This window comes from Macaca fascicularis, chromosome 18 (genome assembly GCF_037993035.2).
Source record: "Macaca fascicularis isolate 582-1 chromosome 18, T2T-MFA8v1.1".
Taxonomy (NCBI): Eukaryota; Metazoa; Chordata; class Mammalia; order Primates; family Cercopithecidae; genus Macaca; species Macaca fascicularis.
The window spans coordinates 68,972,202-68,999,071 of NC_088392.1; the positions used below are offsets into that span (position 1 = coordinate 68,972,202).

General features: G+C 45.1%; 1 protein-coding gene across 1 annotated transcript in view; it reads right to left on the reverse strand.

The window, feature by feature from the left end:
* Nucleotides 1-4,634: 4,634 nt before the first annotated feature.
* Nucleotides 4,635-26,870, reverse strand: part of COLEC12 (collectin subfamily member 12) — a 192,658-nt gene continuing 170,422 nt past the window's right edge. The window contains exons 6-10 of the mRNA XM_005587074.5: nucleotides 20,321-20,809; nucleotides 18,585-18,721; nucleotides 17,246-17,355; nucleotides 6,957-7,102; nucleotides 4,635-5,339 (exon numbers count right to left, since the gene is read on the reverse strand). Coding sequence (XP_005587131.1) covers nucleotides 5,320-5,339; nucleotides 6,957-7,102; nucleotides 17,246-17,355; nucleotides 18,585-18,721; nucleotides 20,321-20,809 — 902 coding nt within the window. The 3' untranslated portion in view covers nucleotides 4,635-5,319. The remainder of the gene's footprint in view (nucleotides 5,340-6,956; nucleotides 7,103-17,245; nucleotides 17,356-18,584; nucleotides 18,722-20,320; nucleotides 20,810-26,870) is intronic.

The following is a 26,870-nucleotide window of genomic DNA, read 5'->3' on the forward strand; positions in this document are numbered from 1 at the left end:
CCATTTAACTACCTGTCTGGATGAACTGTCAGAAGGAGCCCAAGCCCTGGCAGCTGACCCCTTCCCCAAGTTGCACAGTGATCCTTGCTTTGCAAACTCAAGGCTAATAAGTCATTGGAGGAGGCTGGAGTACAATCCCATCTATGAAGGCAGGGCTGGCTGGAGATGGTTATTCATATACTCATTCACTGAAAAAAATGTGAAAACCACTCAAAACCTCTGAGAAATTAAAGTTGGTTTTCATAAGGCTGCTTCCCCCTGGCCTTCTGCTCATCTGGTATACCCTGTGCATGCTACATACTTATTTGAACAGCGGTATGTAGGAGAGGAAAGATGAAAGAGTGGAATAAAATGTTGTCGACATCTGCCTTGTGACTTAGAAAATAAATATGATGCCATGCCATTAAGGGATTCTTCTGAGAAAAAGGAAGTTATTGCACAAAGAAACAGATTCTTAGAAAGACTGAAAAATTTGCTTGCACTTCTAAAACCGCTGAGTATGACGAAGAAATGAGATGCGCCATCACATTGCCATTCAGGACAGGTTCTAAAATGTTTCCCTGACTCAGGGCCAGATTTTGGTAAAGAGAATGAAGAGAATGAGTCTGGTTTACCATGTGATTCTTTTACTCAATCTTCCATTCACACACACACACACCCCAACTATTAGCAACATCATGAATTCCTTCACTTCTCCTGCTTAGTTCCTTCCCTTCCTTCCTTCCCTTCCTTCCTTCTTTCCTTCCTTCCTTCCTTCCTTCCTTCCTTCCTTCCTTCCTTCCTTCCTCCCTCCCTCCCTCCCTCCCTTCCTTCCTCCCTCCCTCCCTCCCTCCCTTCCTTCCTTCCTCCCTCCCTTCCTCCCTTCCCTCCTTCCCTCCCTCTGTCCCTCCCTCCCTCCCTTCTTTCTGTCCATCCTTTCTTTCTTATTTTTGAGATGGAGTATCGCTTTGTCACCCAGGCTGGAGTGCAGTAGTGCGATCTCGGCTCACTGCAACCTCCGCCTCCTGGGTTCAAGCAGTTTTGTTCCTCAGCCTTCCAAGTAGCTGGGATTACAGGTGACTGTCATCATGCCCAGCTAATTTTTTTTTTTTTTTTTCCAGTAGAGACAGGGTTTCGCCATGTTGGCCGGGCTGGTCTCAAACTCCTGGCTTCAGGTGATCCACCTGCCTCGGCTTCCCAAAGTGCTGAGATTATCAGTGTGAGCCACCACGCCTGGCTTTTAACTTTTTTTTTGAAAAGGTCTCGCTCTGTCAACCAGACTGGAGCACAGTGGCACAATCTCGGCTCACTGCAGCCTTGACCTCCCAGGCTCAAGTGATTCTCCCACCTCAGCCTCCCCAGTAGCTGGGACTACAGACAAGCACCACCACGCCCAGCTAATTTTTGTAGTTTTTGTAGAGTTGGGGTTTCACCATGACGGCCAGGCTGGCCTCGAATTCTTGGGCCTGAGCCATCCTCCTGCCTTGGCCTCCCAAAGTGCTGGGATTATAGGCATAAACCACCATGCTGGCCTCTCTCTTAATCCAGTAAGTTTTAGGCTTTTCAGCTAACCTGTAGATTACCTAACGCAATGAAGGAGTTTTGTCTTTTACTACCCAGAGCACTTGGTGCAGGAGGCAGCTCTACCTCCAGGTGGGGTTTGTTGGGAAAGGATTCAGATGAGAAGTGATGCTTGAGCTGAGTCTTAAAGGAGGTGTTTTCCAGGTAAAGGAGGCAGGGAAAGAAAACCCAGGGGGAGTATGGAGGTGAGAAAGAGGCTAGTGGAGGGTGCAGGTGCATAGTCTGGCTGTGCTAGTGCCAGGGCATGGGTGATGGTTCCCACCTGGAAAGAAGGCTAGACTTGGAGCTGGGAACCAGATACCAAGTGCCCTGTGGCCCCTGCAGGTATGTCCTACGGTCAACCAGGATCGTTTGGAAGATTTTAAGCCGAGGGTGAGGGGTAGGATGGACTCAGATTTGGGGACCTGAGTGGGGAACCTGATCAGATTTGCTTTTTGGAAAGTGACTGTGACAGAAACGTGAGCCATGGGCAAGTCTTCAACCTGAGCCTCAGTTTCCTCATTTCTCAAGAAGGAGCAATAGATGTGCATGAAGACTGGAAGAGATGATGTATGTGAAAAGTGGTATATGTCAACTATTATATGACTTTGAGTCATGAATCGGGTAACATGCTTACTGTCTCAAGAAGAGATCAGTTTTGTCATCTGGGGCAAAACACACATGCTTGGTATTGTTTCTTGATTTATACAGCTGTTTCCTTAAACTTTTTTTTTTTTTTAATGGGAGCAGCTATTACTACTTTTTGTCTGTTTCAGCTTAAACTCTGTTATAAATTGGAAGGACTGAGTTGTTGAACATTGATTGTAGAAAAGGAAAAGAAAGTTTTTATTTTTTGCCTTGTTGTGCATTCATTCTTTCAAAAGCCATTTAAAGTAAGAAACATTTTCTATCTTCTTATAGTAAGTAGCAAGTCAGGTGCCTGAAGACCCCATCATATTTTACTAAAACTCTCCACTCCAAAAGAGCATCAGTTGTGTAGGTGAATAGAAATCTGGTGTGTAGGCCAGGCATGGTGGCTCAAGCCTGTAATCCCAGCACTTTGGGAGGCCAAGGCAGGTGGATCACCTGAGGTCAGGAGTTCGAGACCAATCTGGTCAAAATGGCGAAACCCTGTCTCTACTAAAAATACAAAAATTAGCTGGGCATAGTGGCACGCACCTGTAGTCCCAGCTACTCCAGAGGCTGAGGTGGGAGAATCGCTTGAACCTGGGAGGTAGAGATTGCCGTGAGCCGAGATCGCGCCACTGCACTCCAGCCTGGGTGACAGAGCGAGACTGTCTTAAAAACAAACAACAAACCTGGTATGTAAATAGCTAAATATAGAGACATACAGGAGGCATCTTATAATGTGATTATTCATCTGATTTTATTCAGTGTGCTATTAAGAAGGACCCTTGCTTCTAAAGAAAATTAGAACATTTTCAAAGCTTGCATGTGAATCCGGTCTACTCAGTGATGGACTGACTCAGGAAACCACATCACCTCCCCAAGCCCCAGTCCCTGTGAAATGGGGAGTGTAGTAAGACCTACTTCCCAGGGCTGTTGGGAGGATCAGGCGAGACAATCTGATTGAAGCACTTCGACCAGTGCCTGATAAATAACACGTGTTCGGTAAGTTATTATTAGGGCTGGGAGAGGAATAGCTTCAGCCGCGAAAGGTAACACTAGTCTACCCTGATGATGGCATTAGATACTTATTTTCAAGTTTCTTCTGAAGACAAATTTTAATTGATACTTGAAAAACAGGAAGAGCATGAAAAAGAGGACTCAGTGTAGTCTGTAAGAGCTGTTGAGCCTGGAGAGGTACTGGAATGCGGTGTCTGCCTTGTGTTGCAGGCTTCAGCAGTTTAGGCCCAGATGACCGTGGGTCCCACCTGCCTGACAGCAGGGCACACAGGTGCTGAGCAGTTGGCCATTACTGGGCTGTGAAAACAGCATGAATGGGGAATGGGGATTGTGGGCAAAGCAATACAGTCCACGTGTTTGCAGGTGGGAAAGTCAAACTCTGTCTTTATTCTTTTACCATTTTATTTGGGATAGGTAGCAGCACCACCTGGGAAGACCCTTGGGAAGGAGGAGAAGGAATCTGTTGGATGGAAATCTTACCTTTGAGCATCAGTTATATTTAATGCCTAGTTTAAGCCCTTTTCATATTAGACTTTCCAACAGCAAGTCAAGGAAAGTCAAGGACTGGAAGGAAGATGGGCTCAGAGGAAAGGTTCTTTTTTTTTTTGGAGATGGATTCTCGCTCTGTCACCCAGGCTGGAGTGCAGTGGCGCGATCTTGGCTCACTGCAATCTCTGCCTCCTGGGGTCAAGTGATTCTCCTGCCTCAGCCTCCCAAGTGGCTGGGATTACAGGCATGTGCCACTATGCCTGGCTAATTTTCATATTTTTAGTAGAGACGGGGTTTTGCCATGTTGGCCAGACATGCCATGAGGTCAGGCTGGTCTCGAACTCCTGACCTCAAGTGATTCGCCTGCCTCGGCCTCCCAAAGTCCGGGGATTACAGGTGTGAGCTACCGCGCCAGGCTGGAAAGGTTCTTTTAAGAGTTCCACAAAGTGGCCAAAAGTTTGTTCTTGCATTTCATCATGCATATGCCTTGGAGTTATGTTTTTGGAAACGACTTAAGAAAACAAACTTTCCAGGTAATATGCAGCTGGTTCCCATCTTTCTGGCATCTCTGTCTTTGACTGATGTGACACCATACGTTCCTGACAGTTAACATCGGCTCTGGTAGTGGTCTAATACCAAGTACAGTCATAGCTCAGCCATGAAATAGGGCCTTCTAGAGAGGCCAGATTCAGTGCCCTTCCCAACAGATGCCTATCCATCCCCCACACCTCCTGACTCCACCAAAATGAAGTGGAAGCATGTCTTGAGTTGCCCACTTCTTCTGCGTCTGATCAGGCACATGTCAAGAATGTTGGCTGGTGATGGGCTCAAGGCACAGCCCACTTCACTGAGTCGTGCATGCATGCAGGCTTGATTGACACTGGCAAAATCTGTAAGGATATTTCTAGACATTCCAAGTGATTGACTCCTCTGAGGAAATGAAACATTAAAAATATATATATATACACATGTATATTTAATTATTTTTTTAAAACCACAATTGAAAAAATTCTTTGCCACTGGGTAGAATTAAATCTGACAGGAAACCCTAGGAGTTTTTATTAGTACCATTATTGTTTTCTTTGGCTCCATGTATTATGTCGGTAAAATGACAAAAAAAAAAAAAGGAAAAAAATTGTAAAAGGCAAATATTTTGTACAAAAATACAAAGTTTTAAAAGCTCTTTAAGTATATTTCATATTATTACTAAGAGTTGGCCTATATATCTGTATGTCTGCATATTTTTCCTACACTTGGGATTTTTAGAAACGTATGGTACTGTTTACACAGTATATGCTTAAGTTCTTCCTATAACTCAACAATCAATGATAGCCTTTTTCTGATTGTAGTGTTCCATACTTCGGAAGATATAATTTGAATAATTGCATGGTTACTGACGGAGGAAAATCTATGTGATTCGGTCCATGTGCACAATGAATTTCAGCATATCACCCTGGGGAACATTTTAGTTCCCAAGTCTTTGGGTAATGATGGATGGTAAAACACTAGCTGTCAATTTTTTTTCAGTAATTGGTTTTCAGTGCTTTTTTTTTTTCAATCTGATGAGAAGGTGATGCAATTAGAAAGGAGTGTCCTTTGCCTTTGAGAGCTGAAAATTTGCTCATGTGATTCCATCACAGTCCATTATAATGCAGATGACAGTACTAAAAGAGAGAAATAAGAATGGGCATTAGTTTTTCTTAAATAATAAAGTTAAAGTGCAATTCAAAAAAAAGAAACGTGTATTTTTATAGAACAGTGTCTAAAATACATCATTCAACAATGCTTATATTTTCCAAGAAACATCTAGAAGATCTTATTCAGATGAAAAGCTAAGTTCCATTTTGAAAGAGCCTATTCTGGGGAAGCCTGGTCCCTACTCAAATCCCAAATGGCCAAACAAAGCATACAAAAGACAAATCTGAGTTACTTGTCACCATCAATTATAATCTCTTGTTTAGATATCTGTGTTTTTCCCCCTCAACTGACCCAGCTGTGAGTTCCTATGTGTCTTAAGGTCCCTAGCACTTGGACCAATGCCTGACACATCAAAGGTGCTCAATAATTGTCTGCTGAATGGCAATATGGATAATTTATGCCCCAGTTACTTCCAAAAATAGTTTGACCAAAATATATTAAAGGTTTTTGTTTACTGCCAACTTTTTAAATGAACAGCTTTATTGAAATACAATTCACAAATTGTATAATTCACCCATTTAAAGTATATAATTCAGTGGTCTTTGGTATATTCACAAAGTTATGCAATTTAGAACCAATCTAGTCTAATTTTAGAACATTTCCATCACCCCAAAAAGAAACCCCATACCCATTTGCCTTCATTCCCCATTTCCCCCATCCCCATCACAAACTTTTAATCTCATTCTGGTGAAGAAAACGAAGATGCCGCATGCCAAAGAGGGTCGTGTGTTAAATAAAGCTGTAGGTACACAGCCTTTGAAGTCAAGAAAATCTCCACAAGCTGCTTTGGCTTATGAGCTTATAAGCAGCACAGACGATCTCTCTCTATTATGGATCACAGGATCTGGCCTATAGTAGATGCTCAGTAGATACTCGTGGAACTGAATGTGTGGCCACCTGGATTAGCTGTGTATGAATGTCTATGAAAAAGGACTAATATTGGTGCTATATCTTCTTTCTTTCTTTCTTTCTTTTTTTTTTTTTTTTTTTTTTTTGAGACAGAGTTTCACTCTTGTTACCCAGGCTGGAGTGCAATGGTGTGATCTCGGCTCACTGCAACCTCTGCCTCTTGGGCTCAAGCAATTCTCCTGCCTCAGCCTCCTGAGTAGCTGGGATTACAGGCACATGCCACCACGCCCGGCTAATTTTGTATTTTTAGTAGAGATGGGGTTTCTCCATGTTGGTCAGGCTGGTCTCAAACTCCCCACCTCAGGAGATCCGCCTGCCTCGGCCTCCCAAAGTGCTGGGATTACAGGCATGAGCCACTGTGCCCGGCTGGTGCTATATCTTAAAGAACAATTAACTCACAATATAAGATACTTATCTGGGTCAGTTAGTTTAGCATTCGTTGAGTACTTCCTACATGTGAGGCACACTTATTATTTAAATCTTCACAACAACCTTGTGAAGAAGATGCTATTACTATTCCCCTGAGGTTAATCACCTGCCCAGTTAATAAATAGCAGAACCAGGACTGAAACCTAATTGCAGAGCCTGCATTCAGGGCCCTTGTACTCACCACCCCTCACCCTTTCATAGGACATAAGCTGGCAGCTCCCTCTTAAATCCCATCTACGGCTCACCTGTCTCTCTGTCTTTTTCGCAAATGAAGTTATTGACGTCTTCACATTGGAAATCGTTCCACTGCCCAGCAAAAATCAAGCCAGCACAGTCTTCTCCTGGCCCGTGGCCATGACCCCAGTTATCCGGCTGTCCAGCTTTCCAATTTCTTTTAGCAAAACAGAAATTGAATGTTATTTGCACAGTAATGCACAGCTTTTCTTTACTCAAGAGCAGCAGAGAAATATAAAAAAACAAAACTGAAGCATGTCATCTATGCTGGAATGAAAATGCAGTTTAAGAAGCAGTACGTGTTCTTATTCAGAGTAAGGAGGAGCTGTTTTGGAGAGTAATGTGTAACGCAGCATCTCCCTGCAGGCCTGTGATCTTTGCTACCATGAACCAAACTCACTACGCTGGTTCATCACAATGCGGAGGGAGTGGATCTTGCTTTGGGACAGTTAGATGAATGATTTTCTAATGTGTACTGGAATGCTCACTTCTGGGCATGAGTGCATATATGTGTGTGAATATCTATTCATTATGAGGACATGATACACACACACACACACACACACACACACACACACACACACGGTCTTGTGAGAACCCAGAGGGACCTTGTACATTTCAATATCTTGCCTCTAACAAGTCCAAGAGCCAGGAAGAGAAAGTGAAAGACTTTTGAAATACATTTACAAGAACCTACAATTACAAATAACTGGTTATGATTATCTGGCTGAGTTGTGGAAGGTTGATCGCTTTAGAAATAAATAGTAATTTAATCTTACTGAAAATGACTCCTACATTTCACTGCCTTTTTTGAGAGAGAGATTCTTAAAAACAAGTTTCTTTAGGATGAGTTCACATGGGGCTTTTAACTTGGATGCTGTGGCTCGGAACAGCACTTTGCCACAGATAACAGTTCTTGATTCTGTTTCCATGAATAAATCAGGTGTGCTTCCAGACTTACCCTTTGAAGGCTCAATCTTGTCTAAGAAGCAGATTCATTCACAGAAGCTTGCAGCTGCTGCCTGAGAGGACAAGCCAGCCTCACGTGGAGGGTCTGGAAGAACATCTGCAGCAGAGGGTGCTTCCCATAAACAATGACTCATTACCGCACTGGCCACAGAGTGTCCTCAGGTCACCCGAGAAGACAGCCTGTATGGCCCTGCATGTCTGGACAATAAGACCCGCAAAACCAGAGGGCAGCGTGAAAGGACGGTTGAAGTCCATGGTCAAAGGATGGGGACAGGGTAGAACTGACTCCCCCACACCAAATGTGTATTTTGGGATTTTAAAAAAATGAATATGAAGGCTGGGCGTGGTGGCTCATGCCTGTAATTGCAGCACTTTGGGAGGCTGAGGCAGGTGGATCTCCTGAGGTCAGGAGTTCGAGACCAGCCTGGCCAACATGATGAAACTGCATCTCTACTAAAAATACAAAAATCAGCTGGGCATGGTGGTGGGCACCTGTAGGCCCAGCTACTTGGGAGGCTGAGGCAGGAGAATCGCTTGAATCCAGGAGGTGGAGGTTTGCAGTGAGCCAAGATCATGCCACTGCACTCCAGCCTGGGTGACAGAGGGAGGCTCCATCTCAAAAAAATATAGATATTAATCGAGTGGCCTCAATTAAATAAACCTAGTGATGAAAGAGAATTCAGAGGAAACCATCGATTGGTGAGAGTAAAAATGGGATGCTACTTAGAAGGGAGAGTTAGAAAATAGTCTCACTCACTCACTCACTCACTCACTCACTCACTCACACCAGGCATCCATAGCCCTCCTGCTATGAGCCAGGTATCATCTGGGTGATGGCAACATAGCAGTGCAGAGAAGACACAAAGTCCCAACTCTTAGAGCTTACATAACAGACGAGTCACAATGAGTTCAACATTTCAGCCTGTGACAATCTCAGCCCGACACCAGATAGAGATGAAGTTGGAAGGAAAAGTAGTTTACTTTCACATTTGCTTTTTTTGTGTAACTCTTTCCACCTTGTGAGATTCTTCTGGAGATGTCAGCAATGCCTGAGCAGTTTGATCTTGTGGATGTACATTTTATTCATTTCTGCCAGTAATATGAGGGGGTTTGATTCTACTTTTGTTTATAAAATTTGAGATCTATGACTCCTGAATGTATAATGATAGGATATTTGATATTCTTGATTTCTCAGTTAATTGGGAAATTGTATAACTACGACTTCTTTGGGCTTAGAAGTCCTGCTTAATATTTTCCCTTTGCGTTTCCTTTTAAGTCGTTTTAAGTTAAATAAATAAAAAGGATGTAACAACCAGGCAGAGAAATAACTGAGTGATAAGAAAGGAGATAATCTTTATCACCTTTCTCCATTTGATTTTCCAGGTCACTGGAATTCTTTACATACAGTGCTCAAGGCTTTCCTTAGGACTAAAAGCAGAATGCAGTTCTATGAGCAGAGGTGACTGCAGTAGGCCAGAATGGGTGGAAAGTGGGTAGCCTGAAGGCAGGCTGCAGGGACAATTTATTCTGTGGACTGACCACCCAGAGTCTCAAAGCATCTCTTCAGCAAAGATATAATCACATGGAGAGATTTGCGGGAAAACCCCTCAGTGTGCGTGTTTATAATAAAATAGCACATAACATGTCAAATAAGCATAATGTATATATTTTGGGGAAGAATGTCAGCTTAAACAGTGCCTTAACCTCATTCACAGGTAGATTCTGGCAAGATGAATGGCTGAAGTCTGGGGCTCAAAGCCCCGAATTCTACATTATCATACACATGTCACAGAAGTGAGTGGTAGCAGCACATACATGTACTTGGACATCATACTCTGAGTACACCAGGAATCTTGGAAATGCTTGGACTGACTGCTCTAGTGAGCTGGAAACACACACACACACACATCAAGTATATATATCTAAATATAAGATATTTAGAATAGGATTTAGAGGCTGGGCACGGTGGCTTACACCCGTAATCCCAGCACTTTGGGAGGCTGAGGTGGGTGGATCACCTAAAGTCAGGAGTTCAAGACCAGCCTGGCCAACATGGCGAAACCCCATCTCTACTAAAAAAAATACAAACATTAGCCAGGCCTGGTGGCAGGCGCCTGGAGTCCCAGCTACTGGGGAGGCTGAGGCATGAGAATCGCTTGAACCCAGGAGGTGGAGGTTGTAGTGAGCCAAGATCACACTACTGCCCTCCAGCCTGGGCGACAGAGCGAGTCTCCATCTCAAAAAAAAAAAAAAAAAAAAAAAAAATAGGATTTAGAATATAGGACCGTAGAATGAAAGAGCCTGGAAGAGAACCTTTAGCATCCTCTAATTCAGCCTAGCGCAGTGGCTCACACTGTAATCCCAGCACTTCAGGAGGCTGAGGCAGGAGGATCGCTTGAGGCCGGGAGTTCAAGACTAGCCTGGGTAACACAGTGAGAACCCCCCCATCTCTATAAAACATTTAAAATAAATTAGCCAGGTATGGCAGCTGATGCCAGAAGTCTCAGCTACTCAGGAGACTAAAATAGGAGGATCACTTGAGCCTGGGAGGTTGAAGCTGCGGTGAGCCATGATTGTGCCACTGCACTCCAGCCTAGGCAACAGAACTAGACCATCTTAAATAATAAAAAATAAAACACAAAAAACTAAAAGCACAATGTATGATATTATATGAAGCAGTCTGCATAGACAGAAAGGCAGCACATTTTATCTTTGTGATGTGAAGATGAAAGCTGTGACTTGTAATTGTGATAGCACACTCCCACCAAATGATGTCCTGTGGACAGAGGAACAGAAGAGCTTCTAGTGTGTTTGGGAGATTCTCAGGAAGACTGTCACATCTCTGGTGATCCAAGGTAGGCAACTGCAAGCAGGGTAGGCAAAAAAGCTCCCTTAGCATTCTGCTGAGCAGGTGGGCAGTACCCAGGTCCCATATGTGTTCGGCTCTCACAGGTCTAGCAGGCAGCCTCCATTAACAATGACAGTCTGCGCAGTGACATGCTTATACCTACATTCATTACACCAAGAGTAAAAGGATCAGCCCCTTTTTTTTTTTTTCTTTTGAGACAGAGTCTTGTTCTGTCTTGGAAAAAAAAAGAAAGAAAAAAGAAAAAAAGCCAAGGCCAGAATGCAGAGGTGTGATCACAGCTCACTGCAGCCTCAACCTCCCAAGCTCAAGTGATCCTCTCACCTCAGCCTCCTGAATACCTGGGACCACAGATGTACACCAGCACACCCCGCTAATTTTTAAGTTTTTTGTAGAGATGGGGTCTTGCTATGTTGCTCAGGCTGGTCTCAAACTCCTGGGCTCAAGCAATCCTCCTGCCTTGGCCTCCCAAAGGAAAAGATCAACTTTGACATGTTCCTGTTTTATAGATCCTTTCTACTGTTGGTCTTTCTATTTCACTGCTTTCCAGTCTTTATTTTTTCCTTCCTTTGACTTACTTAGGGATTAATTTGTTCTTCTTTCTCTACCCTGGTAAAGTGGAAGCTCAGATAATTGATTTTCAACCTTTAAACAATGCTTCTAATATATGTATTTTAAAGCTATAACTATACCTTTCTAAATACTATTTTAGCTGCACTCCACATATTTTGATATGTTTTCATCTTCTTTGAAACATTTTCAGATTTCCTTTGTGATTTTTTTTCTTTGACCCCTGGGTTATTAAGAAATGTGTGATTTAAAATAATTGGGATTTCACAGATATTTTTCTATCTATGTCTAATTTAATTATTTTGGTCAGAAAACATACTCTATATAGTTCTAGTTGTTTTTTTTGTTTGTTTTTTGTTTTTTTTTGAGATGGAGTCTCGCTGTCTCACCCAGGCTGGAGTGCAATGGTGTGATCTCAGCTCACTGCAACCTCTACCTCCCGGGTTCAAGCAATTCTCCTGCCTCAGCCTCCTGAGTAGCTGGGATTACAGGTACCTGCCACCACACCTGGCTAATGTTTTGTACTTTTAGTAGAGATGGGATTTCACCATGTTGGCCTCACTGGTCTCGAACTCTTGGCCTCAGGTGATCCACCTGCCTCGGCTTCCCAAAGTACTGGAATTACAGGCGTGTGCCAGCGTGCCTGGCCTTATAGTTCTGGTTCTTTTAAATTTATTGAGACTTATTTTATGGCCCAGAATATAGTTCATCTTGGTGAATGTACCACACGCACCTGAAAAGAATATGTATTTGCAGATGTTGGGTGAAATGTCCCACAAATATCAAATTAGTCAAGTTAGTTGATTGTATCTATTATATCCCTATCAATTTGTCCATCAGTAACTGAGAGGGGAATGTTGAAATCTCCTTTGAAGGCCTGTTCTTTGCTGTATCCACAGTTAGGGTTGCTATGTTCTATTGACTGTGACATGGCCCCGGAAACCTGCCTTTTTAAAACATGATCCCAATGACGACTGCTCACTCACACTGCTGCCCCCACACTCCAGAAAAGATCCTGCAGCCCAGCACAGAGGCTGGCTCATGGCAGACACTTCAAGGTAATTCATCAAATGTTATCATGAGACTATGGGCCAATGGACTCTAATCTCCAGTCACGGACTGGGTGTTGACCAAGAATGAAGTTTTCACAGGACCTGGTGAAAGGAGAAGAATAAGGACGGTGTGGTGTGTGTGTGTGAATGTAAGATGGCCAGCCGTCTCTTCCTGGAAATAATTACAGGTTTACTATTTTCTTTAATGTTGAGATTTGCCGATTGGTACTTTTTTAAAGCCTTGTCCTTAATCGGCAAATAAAATCCTGCTGATCTGTGTCAGACCTGCCAATCTTTCTTTTGAAATTGTATTGGTGTGTGGATCCAAAGCCGCTGGGGACCCATCCTTGGAACTGTCTTGGGCCATTGCAGCTGGCATCTCACGCCACCCTTTCCCCTCAGCTGGTCCTGTCCTGCTGCGGTACAGAAGGAGCCGTAAGATTCAGCAAGTCAGCTTGAGTGTTTCATAGGAAATAGGCCTGAGGTCAATCTGTGTGTCCCCTAAGCCTCTGGCTTCTGTTCCATGTCACTGTTGCTGTCCATTCCAGCACTCTCTTTCACAACCAGTTCTCAGCATGAAAAACGAGGTGAGGCCGAGACGCAGAGGATAGAGCCTTTTACCCCTCGTCTATTTTCTCTTTAACAGTAACCACGAAACCCATGAACCATTTTAAAAGGATGGTATGTGTGCTGGGAGAAAAGAGTAAGGGGAAAGCAGTGGTACTTAATTCTTCTTAGCCTGGGCAAGGGATGGAATGGTGCCAGGCCCATCGACTTCTATTTTTTGGAAGAGTTTAAGAAGGACTGATGCTTTTTGAATGTTTGGTAGAATTTGGCTGTGAAGCCATCTGGTCCTGGGCTTATTTTTTTTTGGGAGGTTTCTGATTGCTACTTCAATCTCCTTATTTGTTATTAGGCTGGCCAGGCTATTTCTTCCTTTTTTTTTCCTTGTTTTTCTTTAAGAGATGGGGGTCTTGCTCTGTTGCTCAGGCTGGTCTTGAACTCCTGGCCTCAAATGATACTCCCACCTCAGCCTGTGCTTTCTATTTCTTCTGGATCCGGTCTTCGTAGGCTATAGGTTTCTAGGAATTTATCCATTCTTCTAGGTTATCCAATTTTTTGGTGAATAACTGTTCATAATAGTCTCTTGCGATAATCTGTTCCAGAAATCACTGCTGGTGGCAGGGGTAAGGGAGGTGGATGGGCCAATGCTTGGAGGCCACAGATGCAAAGACGAGGCGAGTAAAAGTCAGTCTGATGGCTGGGTGTGGTGGCTCGCGCCTGTAATCCCAGCACTTTGGGAGGCTGAGGCGGGGGGAATCACCTGAGGTCAGGAGTTCAAGACCAGCCTGACCAACATGGTGAAACCCCATCTCTACTAAAAATACAAAAAAGTTAGCCGAGCGTGGTGGGGGGTGCGTGTAATCCGTTACTGAGAGGCTGAGGCAGGAGAATCACTTGAACCTAGGAGGCGGAGGTTGCAGTGAGCCGAGATCTCACCACTGCCCTCCAGCCTAGCGACAGAGCAAGACTCCATCTCCAAAAAAAAAGTGGGTCTGACTGGGAGGAGACATATTTGGGGCAGTTTATACTTGTGGGAGACCCCTGAGAGCCTAAAGCCCAGTCCCCATTGCCAGGGCATGCAGAGAACGTTTTTCTTGTGTTCTTCACAAACCTGTTGTGGGACTTGAGTAAGACACTGTGTGGACATCCCAATCAGGATACTGTAAAATATATACGTGCTATGTAGTATTTATCAGCAACTGCTAACTAATATGATAATAATTATGATGATAATAGTAATAATAGACCAATACCAGCAGGTACTATTTCTCGAGCACTTCCTACGTGCCAAGCCCTGTACTAAAGGCTTTACATACAGATATCACATTTGATTTTCACAAAACTGACATAGGTACTTTTGTAAAATTCATCTTCTAAATGGGGACATGGAGGTTTTGTGGGGCTGAGGAACTCGCATGAGGCCCTGCAGTTTTGAGAGTTGCTGGTTCAAGGCCCAGAACCCCGATCTTGCTGACGCTGGAGCATGTACTCCCTCCCTTGACTGCACTGGCTTGCTTTCTAGTGTGTGCAATGTTTATTATTATATGTCAAATTAAATTAGCCTTTGGTTATTGAGACCTCATAACATGCCTGCCTAACTTATTCTTGCTTTCAAAATTTGATCCTGGGGATTTTTATGTGCCTATGTATTCCTTTGGGTGGAAAACGAGAAGCACAGCCTGTGTGGTGGCTGGGGTGCAGAGCTGAGGATTTGGGAGGCTCCAAAATGGCTGTGGTTGGGGACTGGGTGCCCAGTGAGGTGTCTGGTGACGTCATTCTTCTCAGGTCCTGGGTACCAAGCCGGTGCGCTCCATCCAAATCATATCATTCTTGCTGGACCCCAGGGAAGAGGAGAAAAATGTCACATTGGGAGAGCTGGCACAGACAGTCATGTTCCAGCCCAATCCATTCCATATGGGCCAATCCAGTTTTTTCCTTGAGGAAAGGCTTAAGATTGAATTTCTTAGTGAGTCTAACCCAGACCTTTGTGCATTTATGGCAGTGAAAAAAGTGAAGATGATTTTTTTTCCAGCTTCTCCCAACACTCTTTAAAAAAAAAAAAAAGGCCCTGGCACTCTTGGCTGTCAAAAAAGGAGAATTTGTCTTTCTAAGAAAATAGTCTCTGTCTCCCATCCCCAGCTCCAACCTTCTACAGCTACCGTTTCAGATGGTGATTCCTGCAACCGTTTTGGGTCTCCTAAAGTGTGTCCCTGATGTGTTGGGCACTTTCCTTGGCTCATCAGGCAAATTCTCAAGTGCCAGAGGATGCCAGGGGGCACCCCTTCCTCTCCCCAGGACAGGCGCAGAGAAGCAGACGGGTCTCTGACAGACCTGCAGCAGACATCCACTTGCCCTTAAGAGAAGTCTAAATCTTCAGAGCAGACCTAAAATCTTCTAATGTTTCAAATCAATATTTGGCCACGTGTTTATTTTTTATAAAGAGATGGCCTGGCTAGTTGCAGTGGCTCATACCTGTGATCCCAGTGCTTTGGGAGGCCAAGGTGGGAGGATCACTTGAGGCTAGGAGTTTGAGACCAACCAGAGCAACATAGTGGACCACGTCTAAACAAAAGCTGAAACCATTAGCCGGGTGTGGTGATGTGCACCTGTGGTCCCAGGGACCTGGGAGTCTGAGGTGGGAGGATCGCGTGAGCTGGGGAGATAAGAGGCTGCAGTGAGCCATGATCGTGCCACTGCCCTTCAGCCTGGGCAACAGAGTGAGACCTTGTCTCTTAAAAACAAACAAACAAAAAAGAGAGATGGCCTTATTCTGATTTCCTCCTTTATCCTCTGATCCTACTCACATGGAGAATTTGAAAGTACGAAAGAGCCTGTTTATCCAAATGCACATGCACACGCACACAGGGACATTTTAAAAACTCGATCTGGCTTCTCCATCACCTCTGACCCTCCTCCTTGCTGCTCGGCTGATACACGCCTAGGCCTCCATGGCCATGAGACTGTCTTAGGCCTGAAACACCCTTGTTTTCTCCTCTCCTGGGACAGCCCCAGAGGCCACACCATGGCCTTTGCCCAATGCTCAGAAAGTGCTTCCAATGTGGTGATGCTCTTGTGCCTGGTGGAGCCTCTGCAGGGTCTGGCCTCTCTGTCTCCAGCAAACTAAAGGTTACTCAGAGGGTTTTTTTTTTTTTTTTAATAAATTCTGCTTCATTTGTTACAGTTCCTTGCAATTTTCACACCTGTTAGAGGCAAAGTCAGAGTACGGAGACGTGAAAATCAAACTGATGCAATACAGTCATTGTTAGAATTAGGGAAGGGGTTAACATCCCCTGGGGTAGGATGAGATCCTGGAGACTTCTGGGTTAGCTGAGAAGGTACCTCAAAGTGATTCTGTTCTTTGTTGCTCCTTTCATAGAACTTAGGTCACATGGGACTTATAGGGAATCTTCAAACCTCTAGGGGATGGTTATCCCGCAAATGCAACTTTGTTTATGGTGTATTTTAACTTCCTATGTGTAGGAAAATCACACATTTGTAGTTTCTTTTTTTTTTTTTTTTCTTTTTTGAGATGGAGTCTTGCTCTGTGGCCCAGGCTGGAGTGCGGTAGCATGATCTCGGCTCCCAACAACCTCCGCCTCCTGGATTTAAGCAATTCTTCTGCCTCAGCCTCCTGAATAGCTGGGATTACACGCATGCGCCACCATATCTGGCTAATTTTTGTATTTTTTTTTAGTAAAGACGAGGTTTCGCCATGTTGACCAGACTGGTCTTGAACTCCAGACCTCAAGTGATCTGCCCATCTCAGCCTCCCAAAGTGCTGGGATTACAAGCATGAGCCAGGAAAATTACACATCTGTAGTTTCTAATCACACTCTGCCCAGAAGCCCAACTAGGTTGTCAGGGGCATCCACAGTGTGATCCTGAAGGGAGCTCCCCAGTTCTTGGAAACACGCCTGGGGCGAACGCTGATCATGCTTGAGGTTGCCTGGGCTTCATCATGCTTTCCCATAGCGTTTAAAGAAAATGCCTCGACCAGAAGTATTACGCTGTGTGGTTTTATGAGTTTCATGATTTTTTCCTTAGAAATGAAAAAAAATTCACTCCATGAAAAGAAGAAAGGAAAGCCTTATTTGACAGCGTATCAACTGTCAACCACGATTTCTCCAGGGGAAATACGCAACTAGTACCAGGAGCCCCAGTTTGGGAGGAGCGTCTAGGACATGAGGTCATTAAGGAAGAAACTGTTGGGAGTCGGGCAAGAAGCGACAACAGAACAGTGAGAGCCTGACCACCAATCTGGAAGCTTCTGAGTACTTACTTGTAGTCTGGAGATGTCCCATCCAGCCACTTCCATTCATTTTCATGCTCTGAGTCTGTGAGGCCGATCCAGTGGCTCTCTCTCCCTACCATCTGTTTTTTTATCCATTGCTGAAAAACAAACCAGGGATGGTGCGTGACTATTTTTCAGAACAGATGTCTCAGGCCTTCTTCTTTTATTTAACATTTAGAAAAAAGGACAATTTAAAAGAGGATATTTGTTAGAACGTGTAGCCTGCTTTTGCTTTCTGCTTTTTTCTTGCTAGTTGCTCTGTTTTGCACTGTTTGGGGGGCTTTGACTTTTTCTTCTTACAAGTTTACAACTGATGTTAAAGTGAGGCTCTTCCTCTAAATCACGCAGACAACTCAGTGAATGTCCATTGGTTCCACCTCCTCCTACCACCCACCCCTTTCTCCCATGTCCTAATCATAGGAATAGTCATGATATTATTGGGCACTTCCTCTGGGCTGGGCCCCATGTGCAGTGTGTTGCACGCAGTGTGTCTTCAAGCTTTTATAACCACCCATTGAACAAGCATGAGAAGCAGCTGAGCTGGGCTTGGGCCTGGTCTGTGTATTCTAAAGCCCAGGTGCTTGGTCACTCTCTGCCGTGTGCTCATTCCAGTCAGTTACTACAGGAAACATCTGTTTACAGGACTGTGTCTGCTGGAGATAACTTAGGGAAAAGGGAGGTGGCTGCTGGAATGGTGTGGTATCAAAGAAAGCGCTGCATTGTTGCTAGACGGGCCGCAGTTTTGGTCTCAGTCTGCATAACCCTTGCTGGGCCTCAGTTTTCCTATCTGTCAAATGAGGACAATAATAATACCTACGTTCCAGGGTTGTTGTGAGGTTTAAGGGAGAAGATGCCTCGCACAGTGCCTGGCATACAGAAGGGGTCTAATGAGTGGACACTAGCATCACCATGTGTGGGCCCTGCCTCCTCAGCCTTCTTTGCTCTTCCTGACTCCTCTGGGACCATGCGTGGTCCCTTGCACCCCACTCCATCCCTATAGTGTTCATGCCTCTGTCTCTGCCCCCACAGGTGCCTGGTGGCAGCACTCAAGCTTCTCTGCATTATAATTATTTCAACAGCCACCAGAAGGAGCCACACATCTCCAGGCTTGATAAGTAATACCTTCCAGGAAGAATCATGAAGATACAATTCCAATGCCATGAACGCTTCTAGCCACTGGATGAAATCCAAATCTCTGTAATGTTGCCTCCCATGTTTACGTGACTAGGAATTCGTGATATCTCCAAATCCCCAACTAGCCTGCAATTTCCAGATGTAAACTATCCTTAAATTATAGTTTCCCCGACCAAGTATGTGGCAGGCATACCTGTTCCTCCCTAGTGTTTATGAAAACGAGATGGGAAGACTTGTCTTCACAGAAAAGCTTTGCTTCCTCAAAAATTTCTTTCTCAATAGAAAAATAGTAGCATTTGTCTGTGAAGTTCTTCCAGTGAGGCGGGCAGCCTAGGAATGCAAAAGTGGAAAACAATGATTACAAAAATCACAGAAAGCACTCTGCTTTTCTTCAGTTGTGTTTCAGAGGCCAAAACTGTGGTCCTGCTGGGAGCAGCCTGAGCGTCCCTGCACGAGGCCCACAGCTGATGTTCACGGACGTGCTCGCAGCAAGCATGAGCCCAGAGTGGACTGCAGAGCACAAGCCAAAACCACATGATCTGGAAAAGATCTTTGACTGGGTCTTTGTTCTTCTGCGTCTGGATCCGTCTTCACAATGACAGAAATAACAGAAGCAACAACAAGAAGCAGGGCAGGCACAGATGTTCAGCATCAGTCTGGAATCATATGGAACCTATGAACAGTTGGATGTGAGAACCCAGCACCAAAACTGGGCTCATGGATCAACAAAGATAACCCAGGCCTCACCGACCAAAATCAAGTAGAATAGGGGTTGGGTTGAAGGAGAGAAAAATAGGCTTGGTTGCTAACCAAACATTTGAGTTTTGTCAAATGTTTAATTATCAAAAGACTAGAAGGCACCATAACATCTAACACCTCAAAAAGAAATTAACTGTAGTCATCAATAGCTGAGGGTTCCATCCGCATGTTGATGGAGCTAACGGAGGGAGCCCATCTATCCCCAGAGTGAGGATGTAAAACGCGGCAAGAGTGGTCAGGGTGGCCAGCCGCAGGCTTCCCTGAAGGAAATGTTTTGCATTGTGTTTGTCTTCTGAGGGCTGCCCCCTATAAATAAACAAGTGCAAGAGCCGGTGCCGTGGCTCACACCTGGAATCCCAGCACGTTGCAAGACTGAGGCAGGAGGGTTGCCAGAGACCAGGAGTTCAAGACCAGCCCGGGCAATATAACAAGACCCTGTCTCTACAAAAAATGAAAATAAAAAATTAGCCAGGTGTGGTGGCACACCCCTGTGGTCCCAGCTACGCAGGAGTCTGAGTGGGAAGATCGCCTAAGCCCAGGAGGTCAAAGCTGCAGTGAGCTATGTTTGCACCAGTTCACTCTGTCATTCCAGCCTGGGTGACAGAGTGACACCCTGTTCCATTCATACGTACATACATACTACATAAAACAATTTGTGCTAGAGAATCTGATGGTGTTTACAGAGAAACACATGACTGGTGTGGAGACCTGTTTTGGCAGCAGGGCTCCTGTGCCAGCCCCTAAGATGCCTTTGCTGTGAAATAATATGGAGCGGGGGACAAGACGTGGTGACTCACACCTGTAATCCCAGCACTTTGGGAGACTAAGGCAGGCGGATGGCTTGAGGCCAGGAGTTTGAGACCAGCCTGGCCAACATGGCGAAACCCCCTCTCTACTAAAAATACAAAAATTAGCTGGCCGTGGTGGCACACGCTTGTAGTCTCAGCTACTTGGGAGGCTGAGGCAGGAGAATTGCTTGAACCTGGGAGGTGGAGGTTGCAGTGAGCTGAGATCACGCCATGGCACTCCAGCCTGGGTGATAGAGTGAGACCCTGTCTCAAACAAAAACAAAAACAAATAACATGGGTGGGGCCACACACTAGGGGCTGGCTCAGTCTCAAGCACATGCACTGCCCTGTCCCCCTGGCTGGAGGGAGGACTCGGACTTACCATTGTCCTCTGGTGCCGGGGTTGGTTCATTCTGCAGGGCCAGGGGCACCACTGCTCCTGATGGGCCAGGAGGGCCGGGGGGGCCCTTGGGGCCTGGCATGCCTGGTACCCCAGGCAAGCCTGGCAGTCCCCGAGGTCCAGGAACCCCAGGCTCCCCCACAGTGCCCTGCAGTCCCTGGAAGCCAGGAGGGCCCTGGGGCCCAGGGAGTCCTTCTTTGCCTGGAGGGCCTGGGGGGCCTGGGTCCCCACTGGGGCCCTGAGGGCCGGGCTTCCCGGGGGAACCGCGGGAACCTTTGGGGCCCTGGGAGCCCTTAGATCCTTTGCCGCCACGCTCTCCGGGGGGACCTGCGGGTCCAACTGGGCCTCTCTCACCCGCAGGGCCAGGCGGTCCAGGCTCCCCCTTCTCTCCTTTCTGTCCCTTGTTGCCAGTTGGACCAGGGGGTCCCTGGGATCCTCTGTCACCTTTTGGACCCCTGGGGCCCGGTGGACCTAAAACATAAAAAAAAAAAAAAGTGTCAACATGAAATCCACTGTGAATGACAGTTATGAATGATTTTTCTTCTTATAAAATCTCCAAACTAAAAAAACCTAGCATACAAAATATACACATTAGGGAAAGATTATTTGTTTATCATACGACTATTGACTGTTACGGGCTAAATTATGTCCTCCTCCAAATTCTTATGTTAAAGTCCTAACCCCCAGCACCTCAGGATGCAACTTACTTAGAGGCACGGCCTTCACAGAGGTCATCGAGTTAAAACGAGGTGACATGGGTGACCCTAACCCAATAGGACTGGTGTCCTTAAAGAAGAGGGGATTTAAAAAAAAAAAAAAAAAGAAGAAGAGGGGATTAGGTCACAGACCCACAGAGGAAAGATCGCCTGAGGACACAGGGAGAAGACAGACACAGGGAGAAGACGGACACAGGGAGAAGACGGACACCTGCAAACCGAGGAGGGAGGCCTCGGAGGAAACAACACGGCTGACGCTTTGATCTTGGACTCGCGGCCTCCGGAACCGTAAGGAAAGAAATGTCTGCTGTTCAAGGCTCCCAGTCTGTGAACTTTGGTACGGCAGCCTGAGCAAGCCAGTGTACTATGTGTTCTTCAGTAAGCTCACCCTTCCTCTTCAAGCTTTGAGAATGTATTGTAACGGTGCACAGCTTTTTAGTGCCCCACTGATGTCCTTCATGGTGACACTGACAACCAGGGGCTTATTCTTCACAGTGACTCACACGATTAAACTGGGTTCTCTTAGTCACCTGGGCCTATGCTGTCATCAGCAGGAAAGTTGTGCAGACCAGGATCAGGATTTGCTCTTACTTATTTCCTGTTTTCCTTAATTTGATAAATATTTATTAAAGACCTATTATATGACAAGCACCGTGTTAAGGTATTGTGGGATAAAGAACTGAAGGAGACCAAAACATGCCATCAGGTGTTGACAGGCATTGATGTATTAATTCTCTCCCTATAACCAAGCCTGTAACTTCCCTATAACCTTCCTCTCTGTCGCACCCCAGCTGGCATGCCTGTGCTGTCCACCAAAGCTGTGGGGATGCTGGTGTCCTTAGGGCTGAGCCTCACTCACCCGTGGGCCAGCTCAGAGGGACGGGAGGTCTCTGTGGGAAAGCCTGGTGGGGCTTTGCTGCTCGTTGTGGACAGGTGTCCAAACTCTCTGGGTTGCTTTGTAAGTCTAATAATATACATAAGGAAGGTAGGCTAGAGAAAAAAGTTATGTGGACCATCAAATTGGGAAGAAAAGCAAATACTGCTGTCCCCAACATCTCATAAAGAGGCCCACATAACACAGGATTGTTTTTCTTTCTTTAGTTTCTCAGAGGGAACGGGAAATTTCACACAAATAATCCCCTACCAGGAACTGTATAGTGAGACAATTTTCAAGGTACTTTCACATACATTATGCCACCTGATCTTGCCTGTGATGTGGAATTCTCACTGCACAGACGAGGACATGTAGGGCCAGAGATGCCAAACTATTTGTTCAAGGATACTTAGCTACTAGGAACAGATACCAAGGAGAGTAAGACATGGTCAATCACAGTCTAGTAGTGGAGCTGGGGCATGAACTCAGGTCTTCTGATGTCGAAATGAATGAATCGGAGAGTTTCTGAAATCTCACAATTCTGCATGAATAATAAAAGGCCACACTTATTCTCTCTTTTTTAGCGACAGAGTCTCACTCTATTTTTTTAGAGACAGTCTCACTCTGTCACCCAGGCTGGAGCACAGTGTCATGATCATAGCTCACTGCAACTTTGCACTCTTGGGCTGAAGCAATCCTCCAACCTCAGCTTCCTCCCATGTAGCTGAGACTACAGGCTTGTACCACATTGCCTGCTTTTAAAAATTTTTTTAATTTTTTTGTAGAGATGGGGGTCTCACTGTGTTGCCCAGACTGACCTCGAATTCCTGGCCTCAAGCGATCCTCCCCCATCGGACTCTCAAAGTGCTGGGATTACAGGTGTGAGACACTGTGCCTGGCCTTACTTTTTCTACAGAAGCAGAAAGCCTGTAAAGTTAGAAGGATAGAAGTGCTGGAGCAATGGAGGATGGGTGGCAGATCTACCCTAAGTTCCTTTATCCCTCCTGCTCCTTGTCCTCCCTCTCCCATTGGTCTGAGGACAGAATCATGAAGCAATCCTTCCCACCTCTCTAGGGGGATCTCCCTGTCTCCTTCCCCACCCTAGGTCTTGATGGATGTCTACTGTACCCTAACATCCACGGCTCCCAGTCAAGCCAATCCATCCGTGTTCTCTCTTAGCAGAAGCTTAGGCTCTGGACTTAGTTTGGCTACCCATATGTCGCTCACAGATTTATTAGCAGGACCCTCTTCCAGTGGTAAGAGAGTTTATGCTAATGGAAAGGACTGGCCTCAATGCATTCTTTCTAGCGTTATCTGCTCCACAAATGGGAGACTTTAGAAGACTTAGGGATGAAGTCACTTCTACCTAGACCCATGTCACTGACCTCTGCCCACAGCTCCTGTTGACTCCTACTTGTCTTCAGCAACCCTGGGCTCTGGGCCTTTATATGCACCTGCTAGTTGAAGGGTCCATTTTCTCTGGTTCTGCCAGCACCTCTAACCTGCGTGTCCACAGCTGAACTTCTTGTCTCTTTGCTGTGCATGTTCTCCTTCCATCATCCCTTCTCCCACCACATTGCCACAACCCTCTTTTCCTCGCCCTGACCCTGGTCATGACCCTAGTGTAGGCTCTCTTCTTCCCACCTCTCTCTGTCTTTTTTGGAAGGTGTTCACGGTAACTTCTTAATTGATCTTCCTACCTGTGATTCCTCTCCATTCATTCCACTCTGCCTTTTGTCTTCCTTAAGCCCAGCTCTGATCTCCACTTGCTCAAGAATATGCGGCCCCACCTGATCAGTCTGGCATGAAGGCTCCTCCCAGCCTAGTCTCGCCTGTGTTTATTCTATCCTCCTCTGTACTTTCTGCACATCTCTTCTCTGACAATTTCCTCTGCCCATGTCCTTCGGTAATATTCCTGGCATCCTCCCAGGCCACTTCAGATGGAAGTTTTCTCTTCTCTAATCTTATAGTTCTTATTTGTTCTACTCAAGACCCTTCTCCACGTCTAGCCCCTTGTAGGGTCTGGCCCACAGTCACTATTAAGCAAGTGTTTATCAAATACATGCACATCATGGTTAAAAAGTCCAGCACTCTAATGCTCACATTTTGTGCCCCAGGTGAGATCAGAAGGGATAGGTTTTTGGGGAAGGGTGACCTGCCTGGTGCCCCGCATCTTATAATAATCTCTGTATCAGGTGGGCTGTGGCTGCCACTATGAAATAATCATAAGGAGATCCATCTTTCCTTGCTACTGACCCTCATGAATTAATCCAGTGGGTCTCCACATCCACAGTTGGACTTTTGTTCTGCCTAACCTGGTCAGGCTCACCTACATAGCCTATCCCATTTAGTAAAGATAGGGAAGGCAGACTTTTTGCTGCCAGATCTATCTCCTTTAAAAAAGTAACTTAATGCCTCTGTGTAGCTGGGAAATAGCATCTCAGAGACAAATAGTGGTGAAAGTGCCACGTATGTTCCCCCACAATGGACGTAGCATTATGGATAGTTCTAGGGAAAACATACTGACAATTTAGGCCAAAACAAAACAAAAAATTCTAGTATATGTCGAGTAACTGCAAAATTAAACTTTTTTCTCAACTATTTCTGTTTTACTTATGTTCTGTGTTTAACTCTAGGAAATCCAAATAATGAAGATGGCATATTGGGAAATTCAAGTGTTTTAAGAAATAATCTTTAGCTTTATTCTCTTAATTTTTTTTTTTTTGCTGATAATTTGTGTTTCTCCACCACTTACATCTGGGGCTAGTGCTATCCTTGCAAGTTACAAGAAATGAGTTTACCTGTGACCATGAAAGAGGAACTGATCACAGGCTCATGTCTGCTGGTGGGGGGAGCTGTATTTCTTCAGAACACCTTCTTCTAGCTTCTGACAGAGTTCCAAAGATACAACGCTCCCTCCCTCTCCTGACATGAATCCGAGGCCTCCCTCACCTGGGGTGAAGCTTTTCATTCATCCTATTTATTTCTGGGGTAGGGTAGTTTATGGTGTTCCGCTATTTTCCTCTGGACTGGAAGTGGCTGTTGAATCTCCCCACCCACTCAATGTGTAAGTTGTGGCTTATGTGAAGAACGACATCAAATGTGGATCCCACAGGTAGCACAAGATTCCAGCAGGTGCTAATCTCCAGATCTTGTGAAGGAAGGGAATAAACAACGGGGGGAAATGCACATTTTTGCCGTTAATGAAGATCTACAGTTCTACTTGTGATTGATTTCCCAGCTGGATTAGTATAAAAACCAAATTTCCCCATCTGAAGTACTACATCCATCTTAAATAGGTTACCTGTCTTTCTCTTAATCAGATAAGGCTTAATATTCCTGACTGTGGCTAAACTGGCAAGCACACTGTGATTGGTGTCATCCACTACAGTTGCCCCAGCCTTCCAAAAGCCACAAAGGAGCTGGCACTCTCTGCCCTCACATGCTGGGTTAGGTCAAAACATATTTTATATGTCTTACAGATCAGGAGATTCACATAATCTACTTTGGTTCATTAAGACAGGCTAGAAATTTCCTGGATTTTGTTTTTCTTTTAAAAAAATCATTGAGAAAAAGAGCTAAAGCCATTTAAAAAGTCAACACTGGATCCTCATAAAAAGTAGATTATGCATGCCAGGGCTTGTTTTCCTCTAGGACCCAGGATGCTGGCACTGCTGATTAGCATCTGGATGATCTCAGGCTTTGAGGTCTCACTTGAATCTTTTATTGGGCAGCTGTCAAGGTGAAAATAAAATGAAATAGTGAAATAAAATAGAAGCTGCCCTTAGTGCCTGAAAGCAAAAAAAAAAAAAAAAAAAAAAAAAAAAAAAAAAAGAAAAAAAAAGAAAGAAAGAAAGAACAGAGTATTTATGAGCTTGTGCAGCAACAGCTTGAATTCAGGGTTGAGAAAACCACAACGCTGCGTGGAAACACGTGATGTCCTACGTGGAAGGACATTTGAGGTTTGCTTTCAAACTGAGTGAAATTTTAACTCAATGTCAAGGCCAAGTACGGGTGGCTCACTGGCTCAGGTTTCTGAAATGCTAGGATGCCCATGTGGCTGGTAAAGCCGTCACAAGCTCCAGAGATGCCTGAATATGACCAATACCAGAGCTCCAAGCAGCCCGGGGTCTGTGCTGTCAGTGACACCTCTACCCCACCGTCCCCAGGCCCCACGGTTTTGGGAGCCTTGAAAATCTGTATTTTCTAAACAAGCAGTTCAAAGAGGATGGAAGACTTTAAATCATTGTGCTGCTTGTGCTTTGACAAATCAAACTATAGGCCTGAGAAGTGCCCAGTCCAGTTTCCTACACAAGAGAAGTTTCAAATGTGTTTTCCAACAAAACTGCTGGTGCTTAAGAAAAGGAAGAGAAACTGCTTTAATTCTTAACTGCCATCCAAAATCTTAGAGACTCAATGTTAAGACCCACTGGTGGTAAGATTGGAAGATAGGCAAGGTAGAGGAAAAACAGCGATACGATCTGATGTTTTTCTTCTCATTTAAAAATCTACGTTGAATGCACTTAAATTAATCAAATATTTATTAAATGCCTACCATAGGAAAAAATCACTGTGCTTCACTGAGGTGAAATGGAATGTACAGATTAAAAACAAATACAACTGGGCTTCTGGAAAGCCTTGGAAGTGCCTTGTCCACAGAGGAGGGTGTATTTAACCACTGTTTCTTGCCAACTGTCTCCGGGATCTCCAGCCACGCCGTCTTGTTTGGGGAAGTGCAGCACGAGGGAGTGGTTGGTAATGGGAGGAACCGAGGCCCCTGCCTGACCCACACTGTGCTGTCCCCTGTCCCGTCAGCCTTCATGTGCACCTTTCAAGGTTCAGCTCAAATGTCAATCCCTATTGAAACTCTAACCAACTGCTCTGCTGTCAATAAACTCTCTGTCATTTCCACCTCTCCAAACATGTTATCTATTCATGGTGG